At 50.6% G+C, this 24,759-nt stretch overlaps 2 protein-coding genes and 1 non-coding gene across 5 annotated transcripts; 2 read left to right on the top strand and 1 right to left on the bottom strand.

The window, feature by feature from the left end:
* Positions 1 to 1,416: 1,416 nt before the first annotated feature.
* On the bottom strand, positions 1,417 to 1,580 carry LOC126002393 (U1 spliceosomal RNA). Its single transcript, XR_007493109.1, has one exon. It is a non-coding gene; the product is annotated as a U1 spliceosomal RNA (small nuclear RNA).
* A 3,531-nt stretch (positions 1,581 to 5,111) lies between these two features.
* Positions 5,112 to 10,147, top strand: MRPL52 (mitochondrial ribosomal protein L52). 3 transcript variants are annotated; one of them, XM_049768716.1, is made up of 5 exons: positions 5,112 to 5,151; positions 5,257 to 5,301; positions 5,396 to 5,463; positions 9,577 to 9,641; positions 9,978 to 10,147. In XM_049768716.1, exons 4-5 carry the CDS (start codon positions 9,597 to 9,599, stop codon positions 10,128 to 10,130), a joined length of 198 nt encoding a protein of 65 aa, XP_049624673.1. In that variant the 5' UTR covers positions 5,112 to 5,151; positions 5,257 to 5,301; positions 5,396 to 5,463; positions 9,577 to 9,596; the 3' UTR covers positions 10,131 to 10,147. The 3 variants fall into 3 exon arrangements, with proteins under 3 accessions (XP_049624673.1, XP_049624671.1, XP_049624672.1); XM_049768714.1 differs by having other exon boundaries at positions 5,117 to 5,151; positions 5,257 to 5,317; XM_049768715.1 differs by having other exon boundaries at positions 5,119 to 5,151; positions 5,260 to 5,317.
* Positions 10,148 to 12,006: 1,859 nt separating this feature from the next.
* MMP14 (matrix metallopeptidase 14) lies at positions 12,007 to 24,413 on the top strand. Its single transcript, XM_049768609.1, has 10 exons — positions 12,007 to 12,365; positions 17,405 to 17,553; positions 17,762 to 17,884; positions 18,221 to 18,528; positions 19,937 to 20,098; positions 20,579 to 20,739; positions 20,884 to 21,022; positions 21,136 to 21,286; positions 21,703 to 21,821; positions 22,736 to 24,413. Exons 1-10 carry the CDS (start codon positions 12,267 to 12,269, stop codon positions 23,065 to 23,067), a joined length of 1,743 nt encoding a protein of 580 aa, XP_049624566.1. The 5' UTR covers positions 12,007 to 12,266; the 3' UTR covers positions 23,068 to 24,413.
* Positions 24,414 to 24,759: the final 346 nt, after the last annotated feature.

Below are 24,759 nucleotides of genomic sequence, written 5' to 3'. Positions count from 1 at the left end.
AATAGGGCATTTGCCTTGCATACGTTGACTTAGGACAGACTGCAGTTCGATCCCCCTGTGTCCCATATGGTCCCCCAAGCCAGGAGTGATTTCTAAGAGCATAGCCAGGAGTAACCCCTGAGTGTCACCGGGTGTGGCCCAAAAACATAACAAAAAAATTATCTTAGGAAGCCAGAGTGATAACACAATGGGTAGGACATTTGCCTTGCATGCAGCTGACCCAGATTTAAAACTCAGCATCATCCCATTTGGTCTCCAGAACGTGCCAGGAGTTGGGTTTTTGTTTTGTTTTGTTTTTGTTTGTTTGTTTGTTTTTTGGTTGTTGAGCCACACATGTGTGATACTCAGGGGTTACTCCTGGCTATGCACTCAGAAATTGCTCCTGGTTTGGGGGACCATATGGGACGCCGGGGGATCAACCTGAGGTTTGTTCTAGGTCTAACACGTTCAAGGCAAACGCCCTACCAGTGTGCCACCACTCCAGCCCCAGGAGTCATATCTTTTTTTTTTGGGGGGGGGGGCACACCAGTTTGATGCTCAGGGGTTACTCCTGGCTAAGCGCTCAGAAATTGCCCCTGGCTTGGGGGGCACCATATGGGACGCTGGGGAATTGAACCGCGGTCCTTCCTTGGCTAGCGCTTGCAAGGCAGGCACCTTACCTCTAGCGCCACCTCTCTGACCCCATGAGTGATATCTTAATACAGAGCTCACTGCACTCACACATCAGGTTGCAGTGCTTGCACATTCTGCCACAATACTCACCATGCCTTTAGTTGTAGGCACACTTGTTTTCCTGAAAACTAACTCTGAACTGATGGGAGGTGGGGGGAGACCCAGTGGTGCTCAGGACTTACTCTTGGCTCTGTATTCAAATGTTATTTCAAATGTTATTCAGGGCATCAAATTGGGGTATGTCACATACAAATAAAGCATATTCTACCTCTCCCTGCCTGGGATCATACTCTCAGTTAAGAAGCACCAGTCATGGCAGTTATGCTCCCCAAGGGAATTGCATTGGGAAATTAAATGGGGAACCACTAGGAGTGAACATGTGTAATCACTAAGTATCACACATGTGATACTTCCTGGCCATGGCACTCCCACATCATCTTTTGTTGAATTGCAGTACTGGCAAGATGGGAGGGTACAGACTTTTTTGAGGGGCCTACACACAGTTGGCTGGGGGTACTGCTAGAAATCCCTTTGGGAATCACAAATAGCAGAGCTACCAGTGCTCCAGCTGCTGGGCTGTTATGGTTCCCTTTTTCTTTTTTTTTTTTTTTTTTCGGTTTTTGGGTCACACCCGGCAGCGCTCAGGAGTTACTCCTGGCTCTATGCTCAGAAATCACTCCTGGCAGGCTCAGGGGACCATATGGGATGCCGGGATTTGAATGGTTCCCTTTTATTTTGGGGGGGGGGGGGAGAGCGCAAACGCAGTTCCTCACTACCACAAATTATGCAGTCAACTTTCCCACATTTGGGGAAATCGCAGGGGTCAGCACACCCGGAGTGCAATGGGTGAGCCTTGCCCTGGGGAAACCACCTTCATGATCATGGTATCTCCCCTGCCAGGTAAGTATGAGACTACATTCTGATGCATTCTGAGGCTATTCCCAGGTAGGGTACTAAGCTCACTCCAGGTTGTACCTAGCGGACCATATGCAGTGCCAGACCATAAGTATGTCTCCTGCCTGCAAAACATTAATTTCAGGTTGAGTTCTTCTCCAACCTTGCAATCCATACTTTTTTGAGGAGGGATATTTGTTTGTAGAAGTTACAGATGGGGGTGGGACATGTTGTGTCAGTAATCAAACACATAGTCTTTCTTGAATCCTATCCTATCCCCTAAATTCCTTTTTAAGGAGAAGAAGGGTTAGGGGCCACACATAGCAAAGTTCAGGAACTACTCTTGGCTCTGTGTTCAGGGTTTGATTCCAGAAGTACTTGGGGGACCATATGGTGCTGGGTTGGAACTGAAATTGTCTGCATACAAGGCAAGAGCCTAAACCCCTCTACCAGCTTTCTATCCCCTTTCCTCTTAAATAAACTCTTGTTTAAAAGTAATTTAAAAAAAAAAGTAACTCAAGGGGGCTGGAGAGATAGCATGGAGGTAAGGTGTTTGCCTTGCATGCAGAAGGTCGGTGGTTCGAATCCCGGCATCCCATGTGGTCCCCCGAGCCTGCCAGGAGCGATTTCTGGGCATAGAGCCAGGAGTGGCCCCTGAGTGCTGCCGGGTGTGACCCAAAAACCAAAACCAAAAAAAAAAAAAAAAAAAAAGTAACTCAAGCATGACTTCCCTAGGCAACACAAAAAGGGAAGAAAGTGGGTAATGTAAATCAGTGGTAGTGCGCATGCCTGTCATGTATGTGGCCTAGTCTCCACCCAGACACACGAGAACAAAAAAACACAGGAGGAGTTAAAGAAGTGGGTTTGCCGTTTACTAAGTATTTACCTCACTGGGTTTCCCCAAGGGTGATATTACACACTATGAGGTAGTTGTACTTGTACAAAGGAATCTCAGAGCTAGTGAGATGGCTCGAAGAGTTGGAATCCCTTTTTGAACCAGAGGTATGGTCCCCCAAGCACAGCCAAGAGCCACTCCCAAGCACATCAGGGTGTAGCCCCAAAACTAAACTAAAAGAAAGAAAATTGGAATCAGATCTTAACACCAATCCCTCTTCCTCAAAAAAGCCTTTTTTGAAAGCCTGCTACACCAAGTTCCCAATAGGCTAATGGAAAAACAAGTACCAGGTCAAGGAGCTAGGATCTAGGATCTGATTTGATCCCTGGCACCCCAGAGCCTCCCCAGCGTCAGTGGGTACAGACTGGAAGTCTTCTCCTGAACATACTGTGGCTGTGGTCCTGCCCCCCCCCACCAACACTGAGCACCAGCTGGGGGTCCCCTGCACTATACAGACTAGCAGCACTGTCTCCTTCTCTCTCACACTGAACTGTGTCCATCCCATGGAGGAACTCTGCCCCCCTGAGGACTGTCTGGTAGCTCCCCACCCCCAACGAAAAATGAAAAAGAAACATTAATAAAACAGGTACTTCCTTTCTATCAGTTATCTCTGCTGGAGTACTACAGCAACAGGCATGCATGACTTAATGTCTGTCTTCTCTAGACTGGGGACTCTGTCAGAATATTGATGTTGTCCATTTGTCTTTCCTGAGCCTAATTCATACTTGACATACAAATGTCTTGATTGGCAGGGGAACACTAAGACAGCTTCCCTACCATCAGCATCCCTATCACCAGAGCTGAATACCCATGTGGCTCCAAAAACACAAACAAAATTAAAAATCTCTCATTGATTTGCTGGATAAATGGAGAAGCCAGGACTAGACAGTATCGCCGCCAAGGAGCTTGCCTTGCAGACAAGGTTCCTTCCCAGACATCCCATATGATCCTGCATGTCCCACACCCACCCCAGCACTATCAGGAGTAAGTAATTCTTGGGCTGAGAGATAGCACAGCGGTATATGGTGTTTGCCTTGCACGCAGTGGATCCAGGCCAGACCCCAATACGAATCCCAGCATCTCATAGGGTTCCCCCGCCCCCCTCCCCCAGCCTGCCAGGAGAGATTTCTGAGCAAAGAGCCAGGAAACACCTGAGTGCTAAGGGGTGTGACCCAAACAAACAAACAAACAAAAAAAGGAGTAAGAATTCCTGAGTGAAGAGCCAGGAGTAAGTTCTGAATATCACGAGGTGTGATCCCCTCTCCCCAAAAAAGGAAGAGTATGGCGGTCAGAGCTATAGTATGGCTTTGTTATTGTTATAGTTGTTAATATTACTGTCTGCTTTGCACACTGCCAACCCAATCAAACACTGCCAGTTTGATTCCCGGCATCCCTTATGGTCCGCTGAACCCTACTAGGAGTAATTCCTGTGCACCGAGCCATGAATAAACCCTGAGGATCTCCGGATGTGGCCCCAAGACACAAGCAAATAAACAAACAAACAATTAAAACAGTAAAGCAAAACCGGGGGCCCGGAGAGATAGCACAGCGGTGTTTGCCTTGCAAGCAGCCGATCCAGGACCAAAGGTGGTTGGTTCAAATCCCGGTGTCCCATATGGTCCCCCGTGCCTGCCAGGAGCTATTTCTGAGCAGATAGCCAGGAGTAACCCCTGAGCACTGCCGGGTGTGGCCCAAAAACCAAAAAAAAAAAAAAAAAAAAAAAAAAAGCAAAACCGGAATGTTCTGATTCACTGTAGCTCGAGCCATTGTTTTCAGCCTGGTGCTAGAGAAAGTTCAAGGAATAAAAAGTTCAAGATAGGTGGAAGAGGGCCCGGAGAGATAGCACAGAGGTGTTTGCCTTGCAAACAGCCAATCCAGGACCAAAGGTGGTTGGTTCGAATCCCGGTGTCCCTTATGGTTCCCCCCCCTCCCCGCCCCCCGTGCCTGCCAGGAGCTATTTCTGAGCAGACAGCCAGGAGTAACCCCTGAGCACTGCCGGGTGTGACCCAAAAAACAAAAAACAAACAAACAAACAAAAAAAGATAGGTGGAAGAGAAAGGAGTTTATTGGCACTCCAAGAGATTAGGTATCCCGGGCAACTGTGCCTGAACAAAGGGTCTGCTCTGTTTTTGTCTTCAAAGGAGGAAGGCGGGCTTACACAAGTCAAATAGCAGGAAAGCTATGTGGCTTTTGAAGAACAAAGGATTTCGCACTGATCTAATTGTGCTTCAGTTTCAACGCTCTGGTGATTCTGGACTTCCCATGCCCGGAATTCTTCATCACCTTCCTTCATGCCTCAGGCCCATAAATCTCTGCCAGTTTCCCTCATTGTGCCAAATGTCCAACCATTTCTCACACTGGGAAATAAAAAGCAAGCACACTGATGAAAGGACAGAATGAAAGACTAGAAGACAGCGCAGACAAGAATAGGAGAAGAGCGTCCTTGAAACGACACAACTTCCTCCAAAGACGCGAGCATCCTTGAGGGTGCACACACGTGGAGAGAAAGAGAACCCAAGTCGCAGCTGGATCCCTCCGTGCCGTACAACGGACCAAGATGGTAGCGCCCATGCCTGGGCTCAGATTCAAGATGGCGGCCTCCATGGTCGCCGTACGTCGCGTTGCGTGCGGCCACGCCCACTTCCGGCACGGCGAGCGCAGCATGGCGGCTCTTAGGATGCTGCTTCGGAGTAAGCGGGTTCGGGCTCCTGAGTTTGTCACCCCTCTGGGGAGGACCAGAGTCCCCTGGCCCGGCTGGTGCGGCTCTTTCGCTAATTCTTGCCTGTCTTTCCCAGCAGGTGTCCGGAGGCTGCATTGCAGCGCGGCCGCTCAGGCGGGCGGTGAGTGGCGACTTCAGTAAGTGCAGGTGTGGAGGGAAGTGGGCCCAGATGTTGGGCTGCAGAGCCCCTCACCTGACTGTGTTTCTCCACCCAGGCAGGGCCTGGCTGCCAACCCCTCTGGCTATGGGCCCCTGACCGAGCTCCCGGACTGGTCCTATGCGGGTGAGTGGACAGTTGTGGCCATTCTGCAGTTTCACCCATGAATGCCCCTTGCACTGTCAGGGTAGGGGTGGGGGGTGTCTGGGTGGAAAAGTACAATAAAATGTGTATTTGGGGTTGGAGGAAGACGCCCTTCGTTTTTCAGTCTACGAATTGCACCCCTGGGAAATAAAGCTGGAAAGGATTTCATTGGGTCCCGGGAATAAAGGTCAGTTATGTCTTGAGGGGATTCCCGTGGTGGTGCATTTACAGTTCTAAAAAAAGGGGAACATGGATTTTTTGGGGGGACGGGGTTTTTTATGTTGTGGTGGTGGGTTTTGTTCGTTTGTTTAAGTTCAGCAACACCCCTTCCTCGCAATGAGTACTTGGTTGAGAATTGGCTAGCAAGTGTGGGGCGAGCTCTTTTGGAATGTTGCTCAAATGCACTTCTCAGAGAGGGGCTGAAAAAGTAATTGGGAACTGAGTGAGAACTCAGAGGGTTGAAGTTGGACGGAGAAGACTCAGCTTTGGTTCTTACACCCACAACTTGCGCCCCTAAGTACTATTGGAAGTAGCACGTAGGCACGCACCATCAGGTATAGACTAACCCCTGTCCATCACCACAAAAAAATAAAATAAAGATTAAAATGGTGAGTTCCCTTCAGTAATAGTCTTTTCCTTTTCTAAATGGGGAAATGAGTAAGAGGGGGCCAAAGAGATAGTACAGCTAGTAAAGACACCACATATGCTCCTCCAAGCATTTTGCAGGTGTGGTTCCAAAACCAAAAATGTGGGAAGAAGGGGGCATCATTAGAGGAGGAAAGGAGGATGGAGGGCAGGCAGGATAGAGGGAATAGAAAGTAGAATAGCTGTGCACCCAAGAAGGGAGCACTGTAGAAAAAAGCCAAAGCCCTTCCTCACAGAGAAACTGTCTGAAGGTATTAGGGGATTTGGGGATATTTAGGGACTGAGGCAGATGGTGCCATTTTTTCCTTCTTGTTTATACTGGAGGATCTCCTTGAAGTAGTATGGAACATTGGCAATGCTGTGAAGTTTGTTCTGTGACTTTTGTTGTTGTTACTTGTATTTTGCAATGTCAGGGACCAAATCTAGGGCTTCATGCCTGGGATGTATGTGCTGTCCCATTGGCCTTGGAGTTGATTGTTCTCTTTCAGGGATGTGGAGGGTCATATCCAGCAATCTTCAGGGCTCCTGGCTCTGTGTTCAAGGATCACTCCTGACAAAGCTTGGCAATAAAATGGGGTACTGGTGATCGAACCAGGTTTGGCCGTGTGCAAGGCAAGTGTCTTACGTGCTATACTAGCCCCCGGCCCTGTATTTTTTTTTTCCCCTTTCTGACAACATCTGCTGGGTGTCATGGATTATTCCCAGCACACTGCTCAGGTTGTTCCCTGTGTGGTGGGAAACCAGATAGCTCCAGAAATCATGTTTTAGTCCCTGACCCTGGGACTGTTGTTTGTTTATCAAACAGGTTTCTGTTTGATAACTTTGTGGGTTTGATTAAGTTTCTTAATTGTATCTTTCAGTTTTACACTGTTAAGAAAATATCTGCAGGGGCCGGGCGGTGGCGCTGGAGGTAAGGTGCCTGCCTTGCCTGCGCTAGCCTAGGACGGACCGCGGTTCGATCCCCCCGCATCCCATATGGTTCCCCAAGAAGCCAGGAGCAACTTCTGAGCGCATAGCCAGGAGTAACCCTTGAGCGTCACCGGTGTGGCCCAAAAACCAAAAAAAAAAAAAAAGAAAGAAAAAAAAAGAAAATATCTGCAGTGTAAAAGTATATGGTATACATATATTGATTCCTTTCCTAATAAGTATCTCTTATCTCTTGCCTTCAAACTTTTAAGTGAGGTTTCACTGTTTCTTTGTAGAAAGTAGGTGTCCTTTGTCTTCATTTCCATTATAAGTAATTTATAAATTACTTATATTTGTCTACTACAGTGAAATACTAGTAATATCATCCTTAATAACAAGGATTTAAGTCTCCAAAGCCACCAAAAGGCTTGGGGAGGAAGGAGCAAAACAAAAATAGTAATTTAAAATAAAATAGTAATAGCAATAGTAATATATATTTTAAAATAAATCTTCTGAAAAAGATAGTAATATGTCAGAACTCTACACCATTCCAAGAGAATTTGATATGCTTATATAATTCCACAAGATAGGACCATAGAGATAGTATAGAAGCAAAGGTGCTTACCTTGTATGAGGCTGGCCCAAGTTTGATCCCTGGCACTGCATGTGTCACAGAGCTGGGACCACTGTACTGAGCACAGAGGTATGAGTTGCTCTCAAGCACACCATAAAAATGATGGAGAATGTCTCAAAGCTGACTGGAGGTAACTCAAAGTGCTGGAGCACATGCTTTATATGCAGGAGCCCCAGGTTCAATCCCCTGCATGACCCCTCTCTCTCTCTCTCTCTCTCTTACACTCTCTTACACACACACACACACACACACACACACACACACACACACACACACACACACACAGAGTCCCCTTAGCACCACAGACCAAAAAGTTCCAAGGCAGACAGATGGATATTAAATGATTGGTGTGTATTCAATTCTAAAGACCTTCAGAGCTGAGGAAATTAGAGAGGGTTTCTGGACAGATAAGACTGAAGGGTTCTAAAGAGAATTTCGCTGAGAGGAAATGAAAATAATGTGTTTATTGTAAATGATATCAAAATTGAGCAGCCCTTAGAGGTAAGGTGCCTACCCTACCTGCGCTAGCCTAGGACGGACCTAGGTTCGATCCCCCGGCGTCCCATATGGTCCCCCAAGCCAGGCGTGATTTCTGAGCTCAGCCAGGAGTAACCCCTGAGCGTCACTGGGTGTGGCCCAAAAACAAAAACAAAAACAAAAAAATGAGCAGCCTTAATGATTAGAACATGGGGCCAGCGAGGTGGCGCTAGAAGTAAGGTGTCTGCCTTGCCAGCGCTAGCCAAGGAAAGATCGCGGCTGCGGTTCTATCCCCCGGCGTCCCATATGGTCCCCCCAAGCCAGGGGCAATTTCTGAGCGCTTAGCCAGGAGTAACCCCTGAGCATCAAACGGGTGTGGCCCGAAAAATACCAAAAAGAAAAAAAAAATGATTAAAACAGTGATGGGGGTGTCTTGCATGCTATTAACCCTAGTTCTATCTTCGGCCTCCAGTATGGCCCCCAAGCATTGTTAGGAGTAATGCAGCCAGGAGTAAGCCCTGAGCATCACTGGATATACCCCTCCATTTCTCTAACCCCTTCCCCCAAAAAAAACAATTCAGTGATCAGTTGCTTGAGTGAAGGATTTCTTTTCCTTTTTGTTGAGGAGTAGAGGGAGCCACACCTGGCTGTGTTCAGGACTCCTAGCTCTACAACTCAAGGTTCAGAAGACCATCAAGGCTCAGAAGACCATATTGGATGCTAAGAATTGAATTGGGGTTGGCTGAGCTGTACTATTGCTTCAGCTCCTTAAATGGAAGATTTTGGGGGGGGGGGGGTTTTGGGCCACACCCAGTGATGCTCAGGGGTTACTCCTGGCTATGTGCCCAGAAATCACTCCGGGCTGGGGACCATATGAGATATCAGGGAATCGAGCCACAGTCTGTCCTAGGTCAGCTGTGTGCAAGGCAAATGCCGTACCGCTGTGCTACCACTCCGGCCTCAAGTGGAGGATTTCTAGTGATAAAAAATTGCAAAAAGCCCTTAAATTGTTGGGGCCGGTGAGGTGGCGCTAGAGGTAAGGTGTCTGCCTTGCAAGCGTTAGCCAAGGAAAGAACCATGGTTCGATCCCCGGTGTCCCACATGGTCCCCCCAAGCCAGGGGCAATTTCTGAGCGCGTAGCCAGGAGTAACCCCTGAGCATCAAACCGTGTGGCCTGAAAAACCAAAAAAAAAAAAAAAGCCCTTAAATTGTAGGCTAATTGGGATAATGATCTAGAGCAGGAACATGCCTAAGAGCTTATTGATGGTTTAATATGCCCCTTAGGTGAGGGACATATTTTTGGAGTAGTGACAGTTGGTATGACATGGAAGGGAATCTAGGGATCAAGTCTCCTAGTACTTCTCTCAGTGCTTTCTTTTACAAGGCACGAAACCATCTCTGACTCTTGCCTATTCTCTCACTTCCCTCTGCAGATGGCCGCCCTGCTCCCCCAATGAAAGGCCAACTCCGAAGAAAAGCAGAGAGGGAAAAGTTTGCAGTGAGTGATGGGATTCCAGTCTGGGCAACCTGTAAATGACGGAAGGGCAAATGTTAAAGATATTCTTTGTCTTTAGCTTTATTGTCTCCTAAAGGTGAAGGTTCCAAATGTGCTGTGCAAAAAGCTGACTAGTTGGAGCATTCCCAGGCCAGAGCCCTGGGGGAGATGCATGTGCCACACATTTGGTACCTTCCCCTACTTCCCACCCAGGGTCTGGATCCACTTTGTCCCCAGTCAGCACTGTCCTTTAGCTACTGAAACCTTTGACTTCGATGTAACTGTGAATGGATGCTCCAAGCCCAGATGTTTTTCACACCGTTTTCCTGTCTGTTTCAGAGACGGGTTGTGCTGCTATCACAGGAAATGGATGCTGGATTACAGAAATGGCAACGCAAGCAGGAGGAGAAGCTGCAGGAAGAAGAAAGGAAGCAGAAAAGTGCCCTCAAACCCAAAGGGACTCTACTTCAGAGTCGATTACCAAGCCAATAAAGTAATCCCTGTCTCCATTCTGCCATCTCTCAAGCTTTCTTTTCTACTATCTTATTCCCAGGCAGCAGAGAGCCCTTATTGTTTCTCATCTGTCCTCAGAGCAAAAGTACTTGGGTACTCGGAAAAATGGACAATGAGATCACTGCCTGGAAGGGTTGGCTCAGTGCCCTCACCTCGGCTTCATTTCAGCCTTGCTATGAGATACTTTCTCCTTTGCAGGCTGTAGGCCTGGCCCGGTCATAAGCAGCAGTTTATCTGTGAAAATGAAAAAGGAACAACCATGTTCTTGCTATGGCCATGCCTTCAAGTCTTTCACAGCCCATTCAGGCTCAGGCCATATGCTGTTGGGCATTTAATAAGTGTGATGGAAAAGCCTTTCCATCTCAGACAACAACAAGTGTTAGTTTTCTGAACTTCTGATAAACTTCCCAGAAGAAAGCTCCCATTGACTGGATGTTGCATGTTCTCTGAAGAGTTGGATTCTGAGGTTTCTATGGTTCCAGAGATTAACTGAAGAAAAAGCCTGTACATCCTGACCCCAATCTGTATCAGAGAATGTGGAGGTGTTGGATCCCCAGTTCTTATGAGTTAGGTGTCTGGTTCCCACCATACACCTAAAAACCTGCAAGCTGCCCAGGAGCCAGGAAACCTCTTGGCCATCGTGGCTCCTGTGGTGGGTGAGTTCTGAGGGCATTACAGAGGCACTGTGTTTTTCTTCATACAAATAATGTCATCGTTTATGAATTTCTAGGATTTCTGGAGTTACCCTACCTGACCTAATTTCTGTCTAACCTTCTTTCCCTTCTTTCTTCCCCTCCTTTTCGCCACTGCCTCCTTACTCTCTCGCTGACCAATGCAATTCTTGGATCTTAGATTTCGCTGATGGTGGAATTTTCTGTCTCCCACACTTTTCCTGCTTCTGCCATGCCGCTTTTCCAGATCTACTTCTCCACTTATCTATCCCTTTCCCACTAGCTACAAGAGGGAGCCAATCTCTCTGTATTCCTTTTGTTCTCAATGCTTACTTAGCCTAAGTCATTTTAAAGAAGTCACCTTGACCAAAGCAGAAAGGAAAAATCAACTCTTATTCTCTTAACAACTTCTCTGAACTTGATTTGCCTTTCCCCAGATTTCTAGGCTTTGTGCTTCTATGCTCCCGTGCCAATTCTAATTTAAGGAGCAGCCAGGTTGCCAATGATAATAGTAAAGGGAACACATTTGTCTTCCTACAAGGACAGAGCCCCTAAATCCAGTGTGTTTGTGGGTAGCCGGGTTTCTGGACCACAGGTTTGTTTTGGCAGAATGGGAAAGAGGTTATTTGTCGAGAATTGGAGAAACTGGGCATCAAATGTAGCTCAGCTGTAAGGAACTTGACTGTGGGAGGCCCAGAGTTCGATTCCCAAACAAGAAGAATGAACAAAAGTTGCAATTCTGGAGGGTCACAAAGAGTAATCCAGGTCTCATGGCCAGGCGAGCAAGTGAGCGGGTCATCCCACACTTTGTTTCCTCGCGTGCCCAGACGCCTCCCTCAGGGCCTTGGGGTACTCAGCACTTTGAGGTGAGACAAAATGCTGAATATCAGAGGAATGGAGCCACCCGAAATATGCCTGGAGAGGGAGTCAGCCACATCCCGTCTTCTGGGTCCCCCCACAACCCCTCCCACACACACACAGCCTCCTGAGTTGGGCCACGACCTTAAGCCCTGCAGAAGACAGCCTGAACAAGGCAACTGGATTTTCCCCCACACCCCGACTCTGGACTGTAATTGGATTCAGGCAGAAACAACCACGTCCTCACTGGGAAAGGAGGGGATTGCATTGGGGCGGGGGCAGGGGAGTGACCAAACCAGAGAGCGCCGAGAGAGAGAGAGAGCGAGCGGGCTCCCGAGTCTGAGCCAGTTCGCCGAGTAAGAAGATCCAAAAAACGGGAAAGAGGGCACGAGCACCAGGACGCTAGTGGGAACCACGACCTCCTCCTATTCCTCCTCCTCCTCCTCCTCTCCGGTGCATAGCATTCGAGGAATCCGAACTCACTGCCTACCCAGGACAAAGGAGCCGGGGAGCAGCGGGACTGCTCCCGCCCGGGCAAGGGCCGCACCGCGGAGCCCCGCAGCGCCCAAAACCCTCGCGGAGGACCATGTCCCTCACCGTGCCACTAGCTCGTTGCAGCCTGCTGCTCGCGCTCACCCTGGCGCTCGCCTCCCTCGGCTCGACCCAGAGCAGCTTCAGCCCCGAAGTAAGTGAGCTGGGGCCTCGAGGGAGCCGCCGACCCCTGGTGGCCTCCCAGGAAAGCGGGCTTCAAGGGGATCTCGGCCGGACTCCGGCCTGCACCATTCCTTGCTAGCCCAACTTTCCCCAGATTCCCACTTTTCCCGGAGCCAGGTTCGGCTTCTTCTTGCAAGCAGCCCCCACCCCTACCCGGCCCCTCTGCCAACTTGCCAACTTTCCTCCCGCGCTGGGCCTTGGAAGCCCTTTCCCTGCCCGAACCCCTGTTCCGCACCCGGGGACTCGGAGCGCAGCCCCGGGACCCGTGCGCTGGAAGCCCGAGGAGAGCCGCTGTGCCGCCCGGGACCCCTGCCCCATGCTGTCGAGTTCGTTCCCCCTTGGACTTTGCAGCCCACGCTCCCCTGCAGGCACCGGCCACCTCTCTGAGTCCTGCCCGGAGGAGCCCTGACGTCCAGGATTGGGGCACCGGCCCGAGAGCACAAAGCCCTCTTGTGAACCGGGGGCTCGACTGGGCCGGCGCTTTCCCATCCCCTTGTCCCCTCGCCCCCGCTGGCGCCTTGGCGGGGGGGGGGGGGCTTTTTAATTTACTGTTTCTATTCATTGTTTCTCTGTGTCCGTTGCAGGGAAGTCTAGGGGAGTCGAACCCCCTGGGGGAATGGGAGAGGGCCCTCCCTACGTGCCAGTAAGCAGTCTGGTCTGATTCCGGGGCACCCCTCGCCCACCCCTAATCCCCCCCCCCACTGGCCTGGGAGGAAGTGGCGTGGGAGTTGTCTGAAGAGGTTTTTCCTAACTCTTTTTCTCTTTTTATTTTGGGGTGAAGGTAGGAGTCGGATTCGATCAGCTTCTTATTTTGGGCCCTCCCTGCCCACTCGCCCCGGCCAGGGCCTGCCTGGGTGGGGTTGGGAGGGGCAGCGGGGGAAGGGATCAGAATTCGACTTCTCTGTCCCAGTTCCACCCGCGCCACACTGCCCCAGAAAGAAGAGAGAGAGAGAGAGAGAGAGAGAGAGAGAGAGAGAGAGAGAGAGAGAGAGAGAGAGAGAGAGAGAGAGAGAGAGAGAGAGAGACAGAGAGAGAGAGAGAGAGAGAGAGAGAGAGAGAGAGACAGAGACAGAGACAGAGACAGAGACAGAGACAGAGACAGAGACAGAGAGAGAATGCCCCCGCATCCCCTCTACTTGAAGACGGTCATGGGCAGCCCCAGTGCCAGAACTACCTTGGCCTAGAGGGGTGGGAAGCAGAGGAGAAAGGAGCTGGCCTAGGGCTTGCTGCATCTGTGTCCTCCCTGGCACTCCTAGGCCTGGGCAAGAGCAGTGGCTTCAACTTTTCATACGGGAATACCCTGCACCACTTAACTTCCCTAGACAAAGCCAGCCCCGACTTCTTTCATCCTACATACTTGTTCCCTCTCCAGGCCAATATGGATGAGAGCTGGGGTGTCGAGGCTCCAGACAGCCAGGTCCCTCCCACTGGGCTTCCGGGCTTCCACAACCCTATACCAGCTCCCCAGGGCCTGTCTGGCACTGTGGCCATTCCCCACCCAGCCGCAGACAGAAGTGTCCTCTCTTCTGTGGTTCCCTCATCATATCCCCTGTGGTTCCTGCTTTGCTCAGAGCCTTCGTCTGCCCGAGAGCAGGGAAGAAAGCCCAGACCCTGCGGCCCTCCTCTTGATTCTAGGACACTTTTGCTCGTCGGCTGTGAAGTAGGCATGGCGGGCAGGCAGCCTTCCTGGGAGACTCAGCAGGGAGAGGGGGGGCCCCTAGGTATAACTTCTCCCGTCCTGGGATAATTCCCTTTTACTCACTAAAAGGCTGACTGGACCTAGTCTCAGAGTCACATCACTCCCACGCTCACCCCAAAACTCCCTGGTTATAAATAAACCTGAGGTGTGCCTAGCCTCAGGTAAGGACAGGGCCCACGAAAGCGTCCTGCCTACACGGGAGCTTCCAGGGCTGTGGGACAGGCCACAGCAGGCCTCCCTGGGGCACCAGCTTTAGCTTCAGCCAGCACAGGCCAGGGCAGGCCTGCACATCCCAGAGAGCAGCCCAGGGCTGGAGCACTCTATTCTGATCCCCTCTGGGGTACTAATGGTTAAACCTGGGGGGCTCTCAGAACTAGGTGGTGCTAGACTGATTCTGGGCAGGCCTCTTGGCAGGGAAAAGCTGGCTTGTTTACTTCTTGGTTGCCCTAACTCCTAGTCAGACTTGAGGGACTAATTCCTCCCTAACCATGTTGCAACTCTCACCCTGTCAGCTGCTCCTGATTCACACACACACACACACACACACACACACACACACACACACATGCACGCGCACACACGCACACACACAGTCCCAATGCACGAACACTGTCCCACCTCAGGGGGACGGGGGGAGCCCTAGCTACATCCATCCAGCCTTGGGCCTCTGGCCCTCTGCATATTACGCTTTGGCCCAGATAGCCTCCCCGTTAAAGAAGGCAAAGCCAGAGTAGGAGCAGTGCCCAGCAGTGCTGGGAGTAGCCCCATAGGAAAATTCAGGCATATCCATATTCCATAATAACTTGGCCTCTTTTGTTTTTAGCCTTTAGGAAAATTTTTCCATTGGGGTGTGTGTGTGTGTGTGTGTGTGTTGGTGCTGGGGATTGAACCAGAGTTTGCCACATGCAAAGCAACTAACTGCTTTACCCCCTGTACTAACTTTCCCACCCTTCTTATTGTTCTTATAGTAAAGGCCAACTTTTCTCTCAAGAGGGCTTCTCAATTTGTGTACCTTCCAAACAACAGAATCCTAACTTTATTATTTTGTATCACAACATTCCTAAAAGTAAACATAGTTATCAAATCTTCACCCCACTACCATCTCTTCCTGGTCCTTCCACTAACAATCTTGGAAAGGCCTCTAGGTACTAAACCCAAGATCAGATGCTGCAGGATGAGAGATTGTGGGAGCCTCCAGTCACTGACAATGGATCTCACCCCTCATCACCCCAGACCCCAAATGTCTTCTGGCCACATCGCATCTCAGCCCTAACTGCTTTTCTGCCCTCCTTTCTAAAAGAGACCCTAATTGGGAGCCAGAGCCATAATACAGCATACTACAGTATAATACAGCAAGTATTGCTTTGCATGTGGCCAAACAGGATTCAATCCCCAGCACCCCATATGTCCCCCAACACTTCTTAGAGTGATCCCTGAGCACAGAACCAGGAGTAAAACCTGAGTATCACTAAGTTCAGTTCAAAAGCCAGTTAATAAATATAAGAGAGCTGTGACTAGAGCTGGAGCGGTGGCATAAAGCAGTAAGGGGTCTGGCTTGCCAGCATTAGCCTAGGACGGACCGTGGTTCAATCCCCCGTAGTCCCATATGGCCCCCCAAGCCAGGAGCAATTTCTGAGCACATAGCCAGAAGTAACCCCTGAGTGTCACCAGGTTTGACTCCCTCCTAAAAAAAAGAGAGCTATGACTGAAGCAATAATAGTACAGCAGGTAGGGAGCTTGGCTTGTACTCAGCCAATCTGATATCCTATAGGGTCCCCCAAGCAGTAGTGATTTCTGAATGCAGAACCAGAAGCAACTCCTGAGCATTGTTGGGTGAGACCCCAAAGCCAAAATAATAATAATATTTATTATTATTACTCCTTGGGAGAGAGGTTGATAGTAGTGTGGTGGAGATCAGATATTCCACTGAGGTATCCCACTGGGGACCTCTTAGTGTGCCTCTCTGGAACACACTCCCTACAGGGTTTCATTCGTTTCCATTACTAGCTACAGTTCCTCCCTTTTATCTCCAGGACTTCCTAACCTCCTAACTGGTCATTCAAACCATTCGAACCATTTATCTCCTTTTACCTTGTGTTAAATAAATCTTCCCTACTTCGCTTTTGCTCTGAGTTCAGACTGAAAGTTCAGACTCAGTTCAGACTGAGCTCTGTTTGGGTCCCCAGTTGAAATAAATCCTGCTTCTAAGGTTTTGTGAGTGAGCATTTTGGCTTTTCCGAGTCTAGCCAGGTCAAAATCCCACAACAGCAGAGCACAGGCCTAGCACATGTGGGTCTCTGAATTTTATATTCCTAATGTTACTTGCCCCAGCTCCATTCCTAGCACTCCCCAAAACGACCCTTGTGATAGAAATGTCTCAGCTGTGAGGATCCTTGTGGTGTCTCAGTCCAAGGTGGACCCCCACCACACCTCAGCCCCTTCCAACCTCTTTCCTTCGTGGCCCAAACTAGTCTTGAGACAGATGCTGAATCTGCAAGATGTACTGACAGGAGATGTCCTGACAAGAGGTACTGTGGTCAACAGTGGTTTAATCCTTGGCAACCACGGTTCCCCAAGCACTACTGGGTGTGGCACAAATTCATGCCCCCTCACATACACAGAAAGGTATGGAAAAGAACCTCAGCTCTGAGATGACATTGTAGAACTTGTTTGTTTACACCATGTATTCCTGTCTACAGCCTGATCCCAAGCTGTGGGTCCTCGGACTCCTGTGTGCCAAGCACTTCAAGAGAAGAGGCCTTGTCTCGAATACAGTCAGGGGACGGGGGAGGAGGAAGGTAGAGGGCATTGGTGGTGGGAATGTTGCACTGATGAAGGGGGTGTTCATTTTTTTTTTTTTTTTTTGGTTTTTGGGTCACACCTGGCGCCGCTCAGGGCTAACTTCTGGCTCTACACTCAGAAATCGCTCCTGGCAGGCTTAGGGACCATATGGGATGCTGAGATTTGAACCGCCATCCTTCTGCATGCAAGGCAAACACCTTACCTTCATGCTATCTCTCTGGCCCAGGGTGTTCATTTTTATAACTGAAACCCAAGTACAAACATGTTTGTAATCTGGTGCTTAAAGAAAAAATAAATAAAAGTATGTAACTAAAAAAAAAAAAAAAGAGGACAGGCCAAACTAGGCCAGAGTTTGGGTCTAGCATGTGAGTTCCTCCAGGGCCAAGCTAGGGTAGGTGGCATATACAGGTCTCTCTCCCTTGTCCTTGATGCATGTCAGGGGGGCTGAAGGAGGCAGAGGCAACTCTGGGTCCAGGCCTGGGCTCTGAACCCCATTTCTTTCCCTGTAGGCCTGGCTTCAGCAGTATGGCTACCTGCCCCCTGGAGACCTACGTACCCACACGCAGCGCTCACCCCAGTCCTTATCTGCTGCCATTGCCGCCATGCAGAAGTTTTATGGGCTGAGAGTGACTGGCAAGGCTGATGCTGACACCATGAAGTAAGTGCAAGACCAAGCAGGAATTCTGTCAGTGCCCCGACAAGACACCAAAGCCCTGAGAGTTTGCTTTGTGTGTGTCCTCCTCCTCTGCCACTCACCCTCACTGAGTCCTTCCCCTCACAGGGACTAGGGCCAGATTCACCAAACCCCCTCCCTAACACCATTCATCCATATGCTACTTGACCCTGAGCCTTACATTCTACCCCAGAGCCATGAAGCGCCCCCGATGTGGTGTTCCAGACAAGTTTGGGGCTGAAATCAAGGCCAATGTTCGGAAGAAGCGCTACGCCATCCAGGGCCTCAAGTGGCAGCACAATGAGATCACTTTTTGGTGAGTCCAGCAGTCGTAAAGTTGTTATCTCACTCACATTCATTGACCTTCCCTCTTAGTCACGCCACCAGCCTCAGAGGCTGCCTCTCTCCTCACTTCTGTTCCTCAGAAGAGTCATGGGGAGCGGAGAAGAATGGGGAGGTACAGAGTCCACCCAGAGCCAGAAAGTGAGATCCTGTAGCTCCACAAGCCCTTTATTCTCAGGGCACAGACCTCCTAAGGGAACTGGAAGAGCTGAGTTAGGCCTGAGGTGGTCATAAGCGTTCTAGAAAGGAGACTCGTGCTTATTCACTTGATTCACTTCTGTCCTGTTCCCTGAATGTGTCTGGTCCTCAGCATTCAGAATTACACCCCCAAGGTGGGCGAGTACGCCACCTTTGAGGCCATCCGCAAGGCCTTCCGTGTGTGGGAGAGTGCCACCCCCCTGCGCTTCCGAGAGGTGCCCTATTCCTACATCCAGGATGGCCATGAGAAGCAGGCAGACATCATGATCTTCTTCGCGGAAGGCTTCCATGGTGACAGCACGCCATTCGATGGAGAGGGTGGTTTCCTGGCCCATGCCTACTTCCCAGGCCCGAACATTGGAGGGGACACACACTTTGATTCGGCTGAGCCCTGGACTGTACAGAATGAAGATCTAAATGGTGAGTGAGGGGCTTCTGGGATAAAATAACCACCTAGGCTAGAAAGATAGCATGGAGGTAAAGCGTTTGCCTTTCATGCAGAAGGACGGTGGTTCAAATCCAGGCATCCCATATGGTCCCCTGTGCCTTCCAGGAACGATTTCTGAGCATAGGGCCAGGAGTAACTCCTGAGCGCTGCTGGGTGTGAACCAAAAAAAAAAAAAAAAGACCACCTAGAACATGGCTAGTCCCTATTCCTCCTGAACTGAACCTGACAAGTCTCAGGACCACAGATTACAAAGATCTGATCTGACTGCCATCAAAAGCAAGAATCTTATTTAGGGGGACAGAGGGGCAGTTTAATGGACTAGAGCACAGGCTTTGTGTATGCAAGAGGCCCAAGTTTGATCCCTGGCACCATAGGATTCCCTGAGCACTGACCCAGGAATATCTCCTGAGCACTCTGTAGTCCAAACAACTAAGAATTCTGTTTTGAGGGGCCGGTGAGGTGGTGCTAGAGGTAAGGTGTCTGACTTGCAAGCTCTAGGACCAAGGTTCGATCCCCCAGCATCCCATATGGTCCCCACAAGCCAGGGGTGATTTCTGAGCACTTAGCCAGGAGTAGCCCCTGAGCATCAAACGGGTGTGGCCCCAAAAACCAAAAATAAAAAAAAAGAATTCTGTTTTGAGTTATTTATAATCTCATCCTTCTCCTACTCAGTAAATTGATTTCTCAAGACTTAAAGCACCCATATTGTCAGTCAAATTTCACCTCTAGCTTACAGGAGAAACTGAGAACAAGCTGGGCCTCAACTTCACTTCATACCAGTCTTCTGGGGTTGGGATTGGACCCATAGCAGCCTTCTCTCCCCTCTACCCAGAAGAGATCAATAACTGGTTTTGTGATTTTTTTTTTATTGTTCTGTTTTGGGGTCACACCTGGCAGTGTTCAGGAATCACTCCTAGTGGTCTTCAGAGGACCATAATGGGTGCTGAGGATCAAATTAAGGTCAGTCACAATATTAATGAGCAGGAGAAGTAGAATGCCTGTCTCGAATACAGCAGGGGGTGGGGGAGGAGGAAGATAGGGGGCATTGGTGGTGGGAATGTTGCACTGGTGAGGGGGGTGTTCTTTGTATGACTGAAACCAAACTACAATCGTGTTTGTAATCATGGTATTTAAAAAAAGAAATTAAAAAAAAGAAAAAGTCAGTCACATGTAAGACAAACCCTTACCCTCTGTTCTGCTTCCCTGGCCCAGAATTGCTTTGTGTCTTATCTCCCAAATGTGAGGCTAGACCTCAGGATTAGGCCACTTTGGGTGGGTGGAAATCATATAAGATTATCTTGGGGTAAAACAATCTCTGGTGGAAGCTGATAATTGAGGAAAGAACTCCATCCTGAGCCCCCCACCCACCCCTTTCTCCAGGGAATGACATCTTTCTGGTGGCTGTACATGAGCTGGGCCATGCCCTCGGCCTGGAGCATTCCAATGATCCCTCGGCCATCATGGCTCCGTTTTACCAGTGGATGGACACTGAGAATTTCGTGCTGCCTGATGATGATCGTCGTGGCATCCAGCAACTCTATGGTGAGTAACTGCCCGTCCCACATCTGTGAATCTTCCTGGTCCCTAGTGTGTGCGTCTCTCCCTTGTCTCCCTTGTATAACTGTGTGTATGATATGTCTATGCCTATCTCTGCACATATATCTATGCATGTGTGGTATGTGTGTGCCTTTCTCTGTCTATGTGTCTCTGAGTATCATTGTGTATATCTGTGCATGTATCTCTGCATCTGTGTGTGTTTGTGTCTGCATGTGTCTGTTTCTCTGTATCTATTGTGTTGTGTGTGTCTGTGTGTGTTAGCCCAGAGCCCCCTGCATACAGAGCCTATGCTGTTCCACTGAACTATTTCCCAGACTTCTCTTCTTTTTATCTTCTCTTTCTCAGGCTGCTTCAGCCACCCCCAAAGACCCATGTCATTCCAGGGGTGCTTCTTGCCTTATGTCTGTCTTCTTCCCTTCCCTGACTCTGCCTCCAAGTCTGAAGTGCCCACTTTGTTCTCACCAGGAAGTGAGTCAGGATTCCCCACCAAGATGCCACCTCAACCCAGGCCCACTTCTGGGCCCTCTGTCCCGGATAGGCCCAAAAACCCCACCTACGGACCCAACATCTGTGATGGGAACTTTGACACTGTGGCTGTGCTCCGTGGGGAGATGTTTGTCTTCAAGGTGAGAGGAACCAGGAGGCCAGCTTTGGGGAATGCCACTACTGAGTGACTGCAAGTCTGGAAGGAAAGGGCCATGGGAGAACTGAAGCTAGATGGGCTTAGGGAACTATGTCGTGAGACCCCATGTGCTCCACCTGCCTTCCAGGAGCGCTGGTTCTGGCGGGTGAGAAATAACCAGGTGATGGACGGTTACCCCATGCCCATTGGTCAGTTCTGGCGGGGCCTGCCCGCATCCATCAACACTGCCTACGAGAGGAAGGATGGAAAGTTTGTCTTCTTCAAAGGTAACCAGGCATCTGGGCCATCTTGGGTATGGGTGACAGAAGCCACATGCCTACTCCAAGGACTCTCAGGTCAGTGTGGAGTCCCTAGCTCATGCTTCTTTCTGCATTCCCAGGAGACAAGCATTGGGTGTTTGATGAAGCGTCCCTGGAACCTGGCTACCCCAAACACATCAAGGAACTGGGTCGAGGGCTGCCCACCGACAGGATAGATGCCGCACTCTTCTGGATGCCCAATGGGAAGACCTACTTTTTCCGAGGAAATAAGTAAGCAAGCCCTCACCCTGCAGACTTGGTCTCCCACAGATATGCCCAAGTCACCTCTGCTGTATTTCTCAGGGGGAGGGACTGACTGGACCTTAGCTACCAGCAGCCACCATTTCCCAATGCTCCGTGAGTGGGTTGCGACCCGGTCACCGGCTCAGACCTGGTCATTTGATGCCTCCTGCCTCCTGTGCCATGCCTCCGCCCCTGCAGCTATGCACTGTCATTAAGGGTTCTGGTGGCTCCCGGCAGCCTGGCCCTTCCTTCCACCCCCACTTTCCGCCACTTCCAGATTGCAGGCCCTCATTACCCAAACCTGTCCCCTACCCTGCCCTTTGCCACCCTTTACACCCTATTGAGTTCCTTTTCAGACTCACCATTAGTGACATGGACTTTCCTGCCCCACCCCACTTCTGCAGGTACTACCGGTTCAATGAGGAGCTCAGAGTAGTGGACAACGAATACCCCAAAAACATCAAGGTCTGGGAAGGAGTCCCTGAGTCTCCCAGAGGGTCATTCATGCAGGGCAGTGATGAAGGTGAGAGGCAGTGGCTGGAGGCAGGGGGGGATTGGGGGGGGGGAAATGGATGAGCAGGGTGGGGGGAGGCAAAGAGGACCATGTAGGATAGAATGGGGAAGTGGAGCCCTTGCCATCTGCCAATTGCCTACCAGACCCTCTACTCCACATAGCAGCACATCCAGACCCCAGTTCTTTTCTGGGTACTACAATGGCCCCATTTTACAGCTAAGGAATCTGATGTTTAGAAAGGTTTAGAGTTCAGGGGCTGGAGCGGTGGAGCAAGCGGTAGGGTGTTGGCCTTGCTAACCTAGGATTAGGCGCTAGGATTAGGGCGCTAACCTAGGATGGACCACAGTTCAATCCTCCAGCATCCCATATAGCTCCCCAAGCCAGGAGCGATTTCTGAGCGCATAGCCAGGAGTAACCCCTAGTGTCACTAGATGTGCCCCCCCAAAAAAAGAAAAGTTTAGAGTTCAGCTCAGTGACCCAGAAGAGAACTCAATGGGTGACATCATTGGCTTGACATCCAGAAACTTGTCAGTGCCATCACCATCAGAAGTGACCAACCAAGCACTAAGCCTGACGTAGCCCTGAGCACTCATTGGGTTGTAATCCCCATCAAAAAAAAAAGAAAAGAGAGAGAGAGATGGGGTCCAAAGGGACAGTACAGGGGCTAAGGAATTAACTTGCACACAGCCCACCTGGGTTCCTTCCCAGGCAAGCCATATTATCACCCTACGTCCACCAGGAGTGATCCTGAGCACAGAGTCGGGAGTAGGCCCTAAGCACCACTGAGTGTGACCCAGGAAGAGAGCTATGAGCTCAGAGGGCTGGGGTGGCAAACTCACAGCTCTTCCTTCTGCTCCTCCCTGCTCTCCTCCTGGACCCTGGGCCCCTCCTTGGCATCCTCGCACCACTTGATGGCCCTGCAGTCTTCACTTACTTCTACAAGGGGAACAAATACTGGAAATTCAACAACCAGAAGCTGAAAGTGGAGCCTGGCTACCCCAAGTCAGCCTTGCGGGACTGGATGGGCTGCCCATCTGGGGGCCGGCCAGATGAAGGCACAGAGGAGGAGACAGAGGTCATTATCATCGAGGTGGACGAGCCGGGTGGTGGAGCCGTGAGTGCAGCCGCCGTAGTGCTGCCCGTGCTGCTGCTGCTTCTGGTGCTGGCTGTGGGCCTCGTGGTCTTCTTCTTCAGGCGCCATGGGACCCCCAAGCGACTGCTCTATTGCCAACGCTCCCTGCTAGACAAAGTCTGACCCCCAGCGCCGGCCCACACACCGCTCCCACAGGGACTCGGCCGCTAAGGCCAGAGGCAGCAGGTGGTGGCGGGTGGGTGGCCCCTTCTCTGCCCCCCACACCCACTTCCCTCCTTCTCTGTGCTCTGACTGGCCTTTCCCACCTTTGTCCCACCTTGCTTTCTTTCCAGATGGGTCCCCTGGGGGCTGTGCAGAGCTGCCCCCAGATCCTGCCCCCGGGAGCCCTCTAGCCCTCTAGCTTGCCCAGTGTCCCATCCCACCTGAATGTCTTGGCTCTGCACTTGAAGGCAGGACCCTCCGACCTCACTGGTAAAGGTCGTGTGGGGCACCTGCTCCTTTTCCATTCCGTGACATCTTTAACCTCTGAACTCTGACCTCAGGAGGCACTGAGCACGCCAGCCCTCAGGTGTGCCTAGCTGGCAGCCACCCTTCTATAGGTTGGAGCTAAAAGGAATCCAGCTTCCTGGTGAGGGGGAAACCCAGAGAGAGTGGGGTGGAGGATGCATCCCCACCCCGAGACCTTGGGTGAAGGAAAAAAGATTCATACCCCAGCCCCCAAGAACTCCCACAGAAGGAGCCTGAGCCATTGACCACTGAGCTGGGGCTGCGGGTCCGAAGCACATTTTTTGCCTTGGTATGGGGGCTGAGACCAAGGATGCAGATAGCCAGGTGGGAACAGGCCAAGAGGAAGGAAGGAAGAAAGGAAGGCCAGGTGGGGAAGGCCATGGAGGAAACTGGCTCAAATGCAGGCAGCTGGGGCAGGCACCCAGGGGCATCACGGTCAGGGAACAGACAGGACCAAAAGGAGGTGTAGACGATGGATGGTGGGTGGGGACAGGGTAGCTACAGGGACACACATGGTGGGCTCTGGAACTTAGAGGATACATAGAGGGCAGCCCTGCCCATTCGAGCCCTTCCAGGCAGTACAGAGAGCATGAGCCAAAGGTGTCTTGAAGACTAGCACAGAGGGCTCACATCCAGGGACTGGCCACTGGAGTCATGGATGAGAACTTAAGTCACTAAGGAGACCCCAGTACCCTTGGTGATGAGCAGGAACCTGGATACTCTTAGCCCCTCATTTCCTGAGGCCCCATCCCTCAGCCCACTTGACTGGGGTTTCCCCCCCTCACCCCATTCAGCCACCCATCTGAAGTCTCCTTCAGCCACCAAAGGTGGCCAAGGTACTGGGGACTTAGAAGCAATCGTGAGAGACCCTGAGGGGGAGTGAGAGGAGCGGTATACTGGGTGGGGGACATGGGTGAACGGTGCTGGCAGTTCAGCTAAATTTGTCTTGTTTGGGTTTTTGTTTTGTTTAATGTATATTTTTATGATAATTATTATATATAAATTCCCTTCAAATGGTTCCTTTTTGTTAAGGGCACGGGGAGGGGGGTGGGGGGCAGAGGCATCTGACCCCAGGAACCTGCAGGGCGGGGCTGGGTCAGTGGCCTTGGAGGACAATCTTTGACCTTGTTCAACCTTTCCACAGAAAATAAACGATGCTCACATTCTTTGTGTGGCTGCACTTCTCTTATGTGGCCCAGGGGTGTGTGGAAGGGACATGTGGCTTCATGAGCGGTTTTTACCATGAGGGGGGTTAGGACCTTTTTTCATAAAGGAATATGTGAGTTCTTAGTGGGAAAAAGGAGTCCTGGCAAGGAAGAGGCCATCCATGCTCCTTGCTCAGAACCC

The sequence above is a fragment of the Suncus etruscus genome, chromosome 2 (assembly GCF_024139225.1).
Source record: "Suncus etruscus isolate mSunEtr1 chromosome 2, mSunEtr1.pri.cur, whole genome shotgun sequence".
Lineage (NCBI taxonomy): Eukaryota > Metazoa > Chordata > Mammalia > Eulipotyphla > Soricidae > Suncus > Suncus etruscus.
Note: the sequence above shows the minus strand (reverse complement) of the source record. Positions and strands in the feature narration are given on the sequence as shown.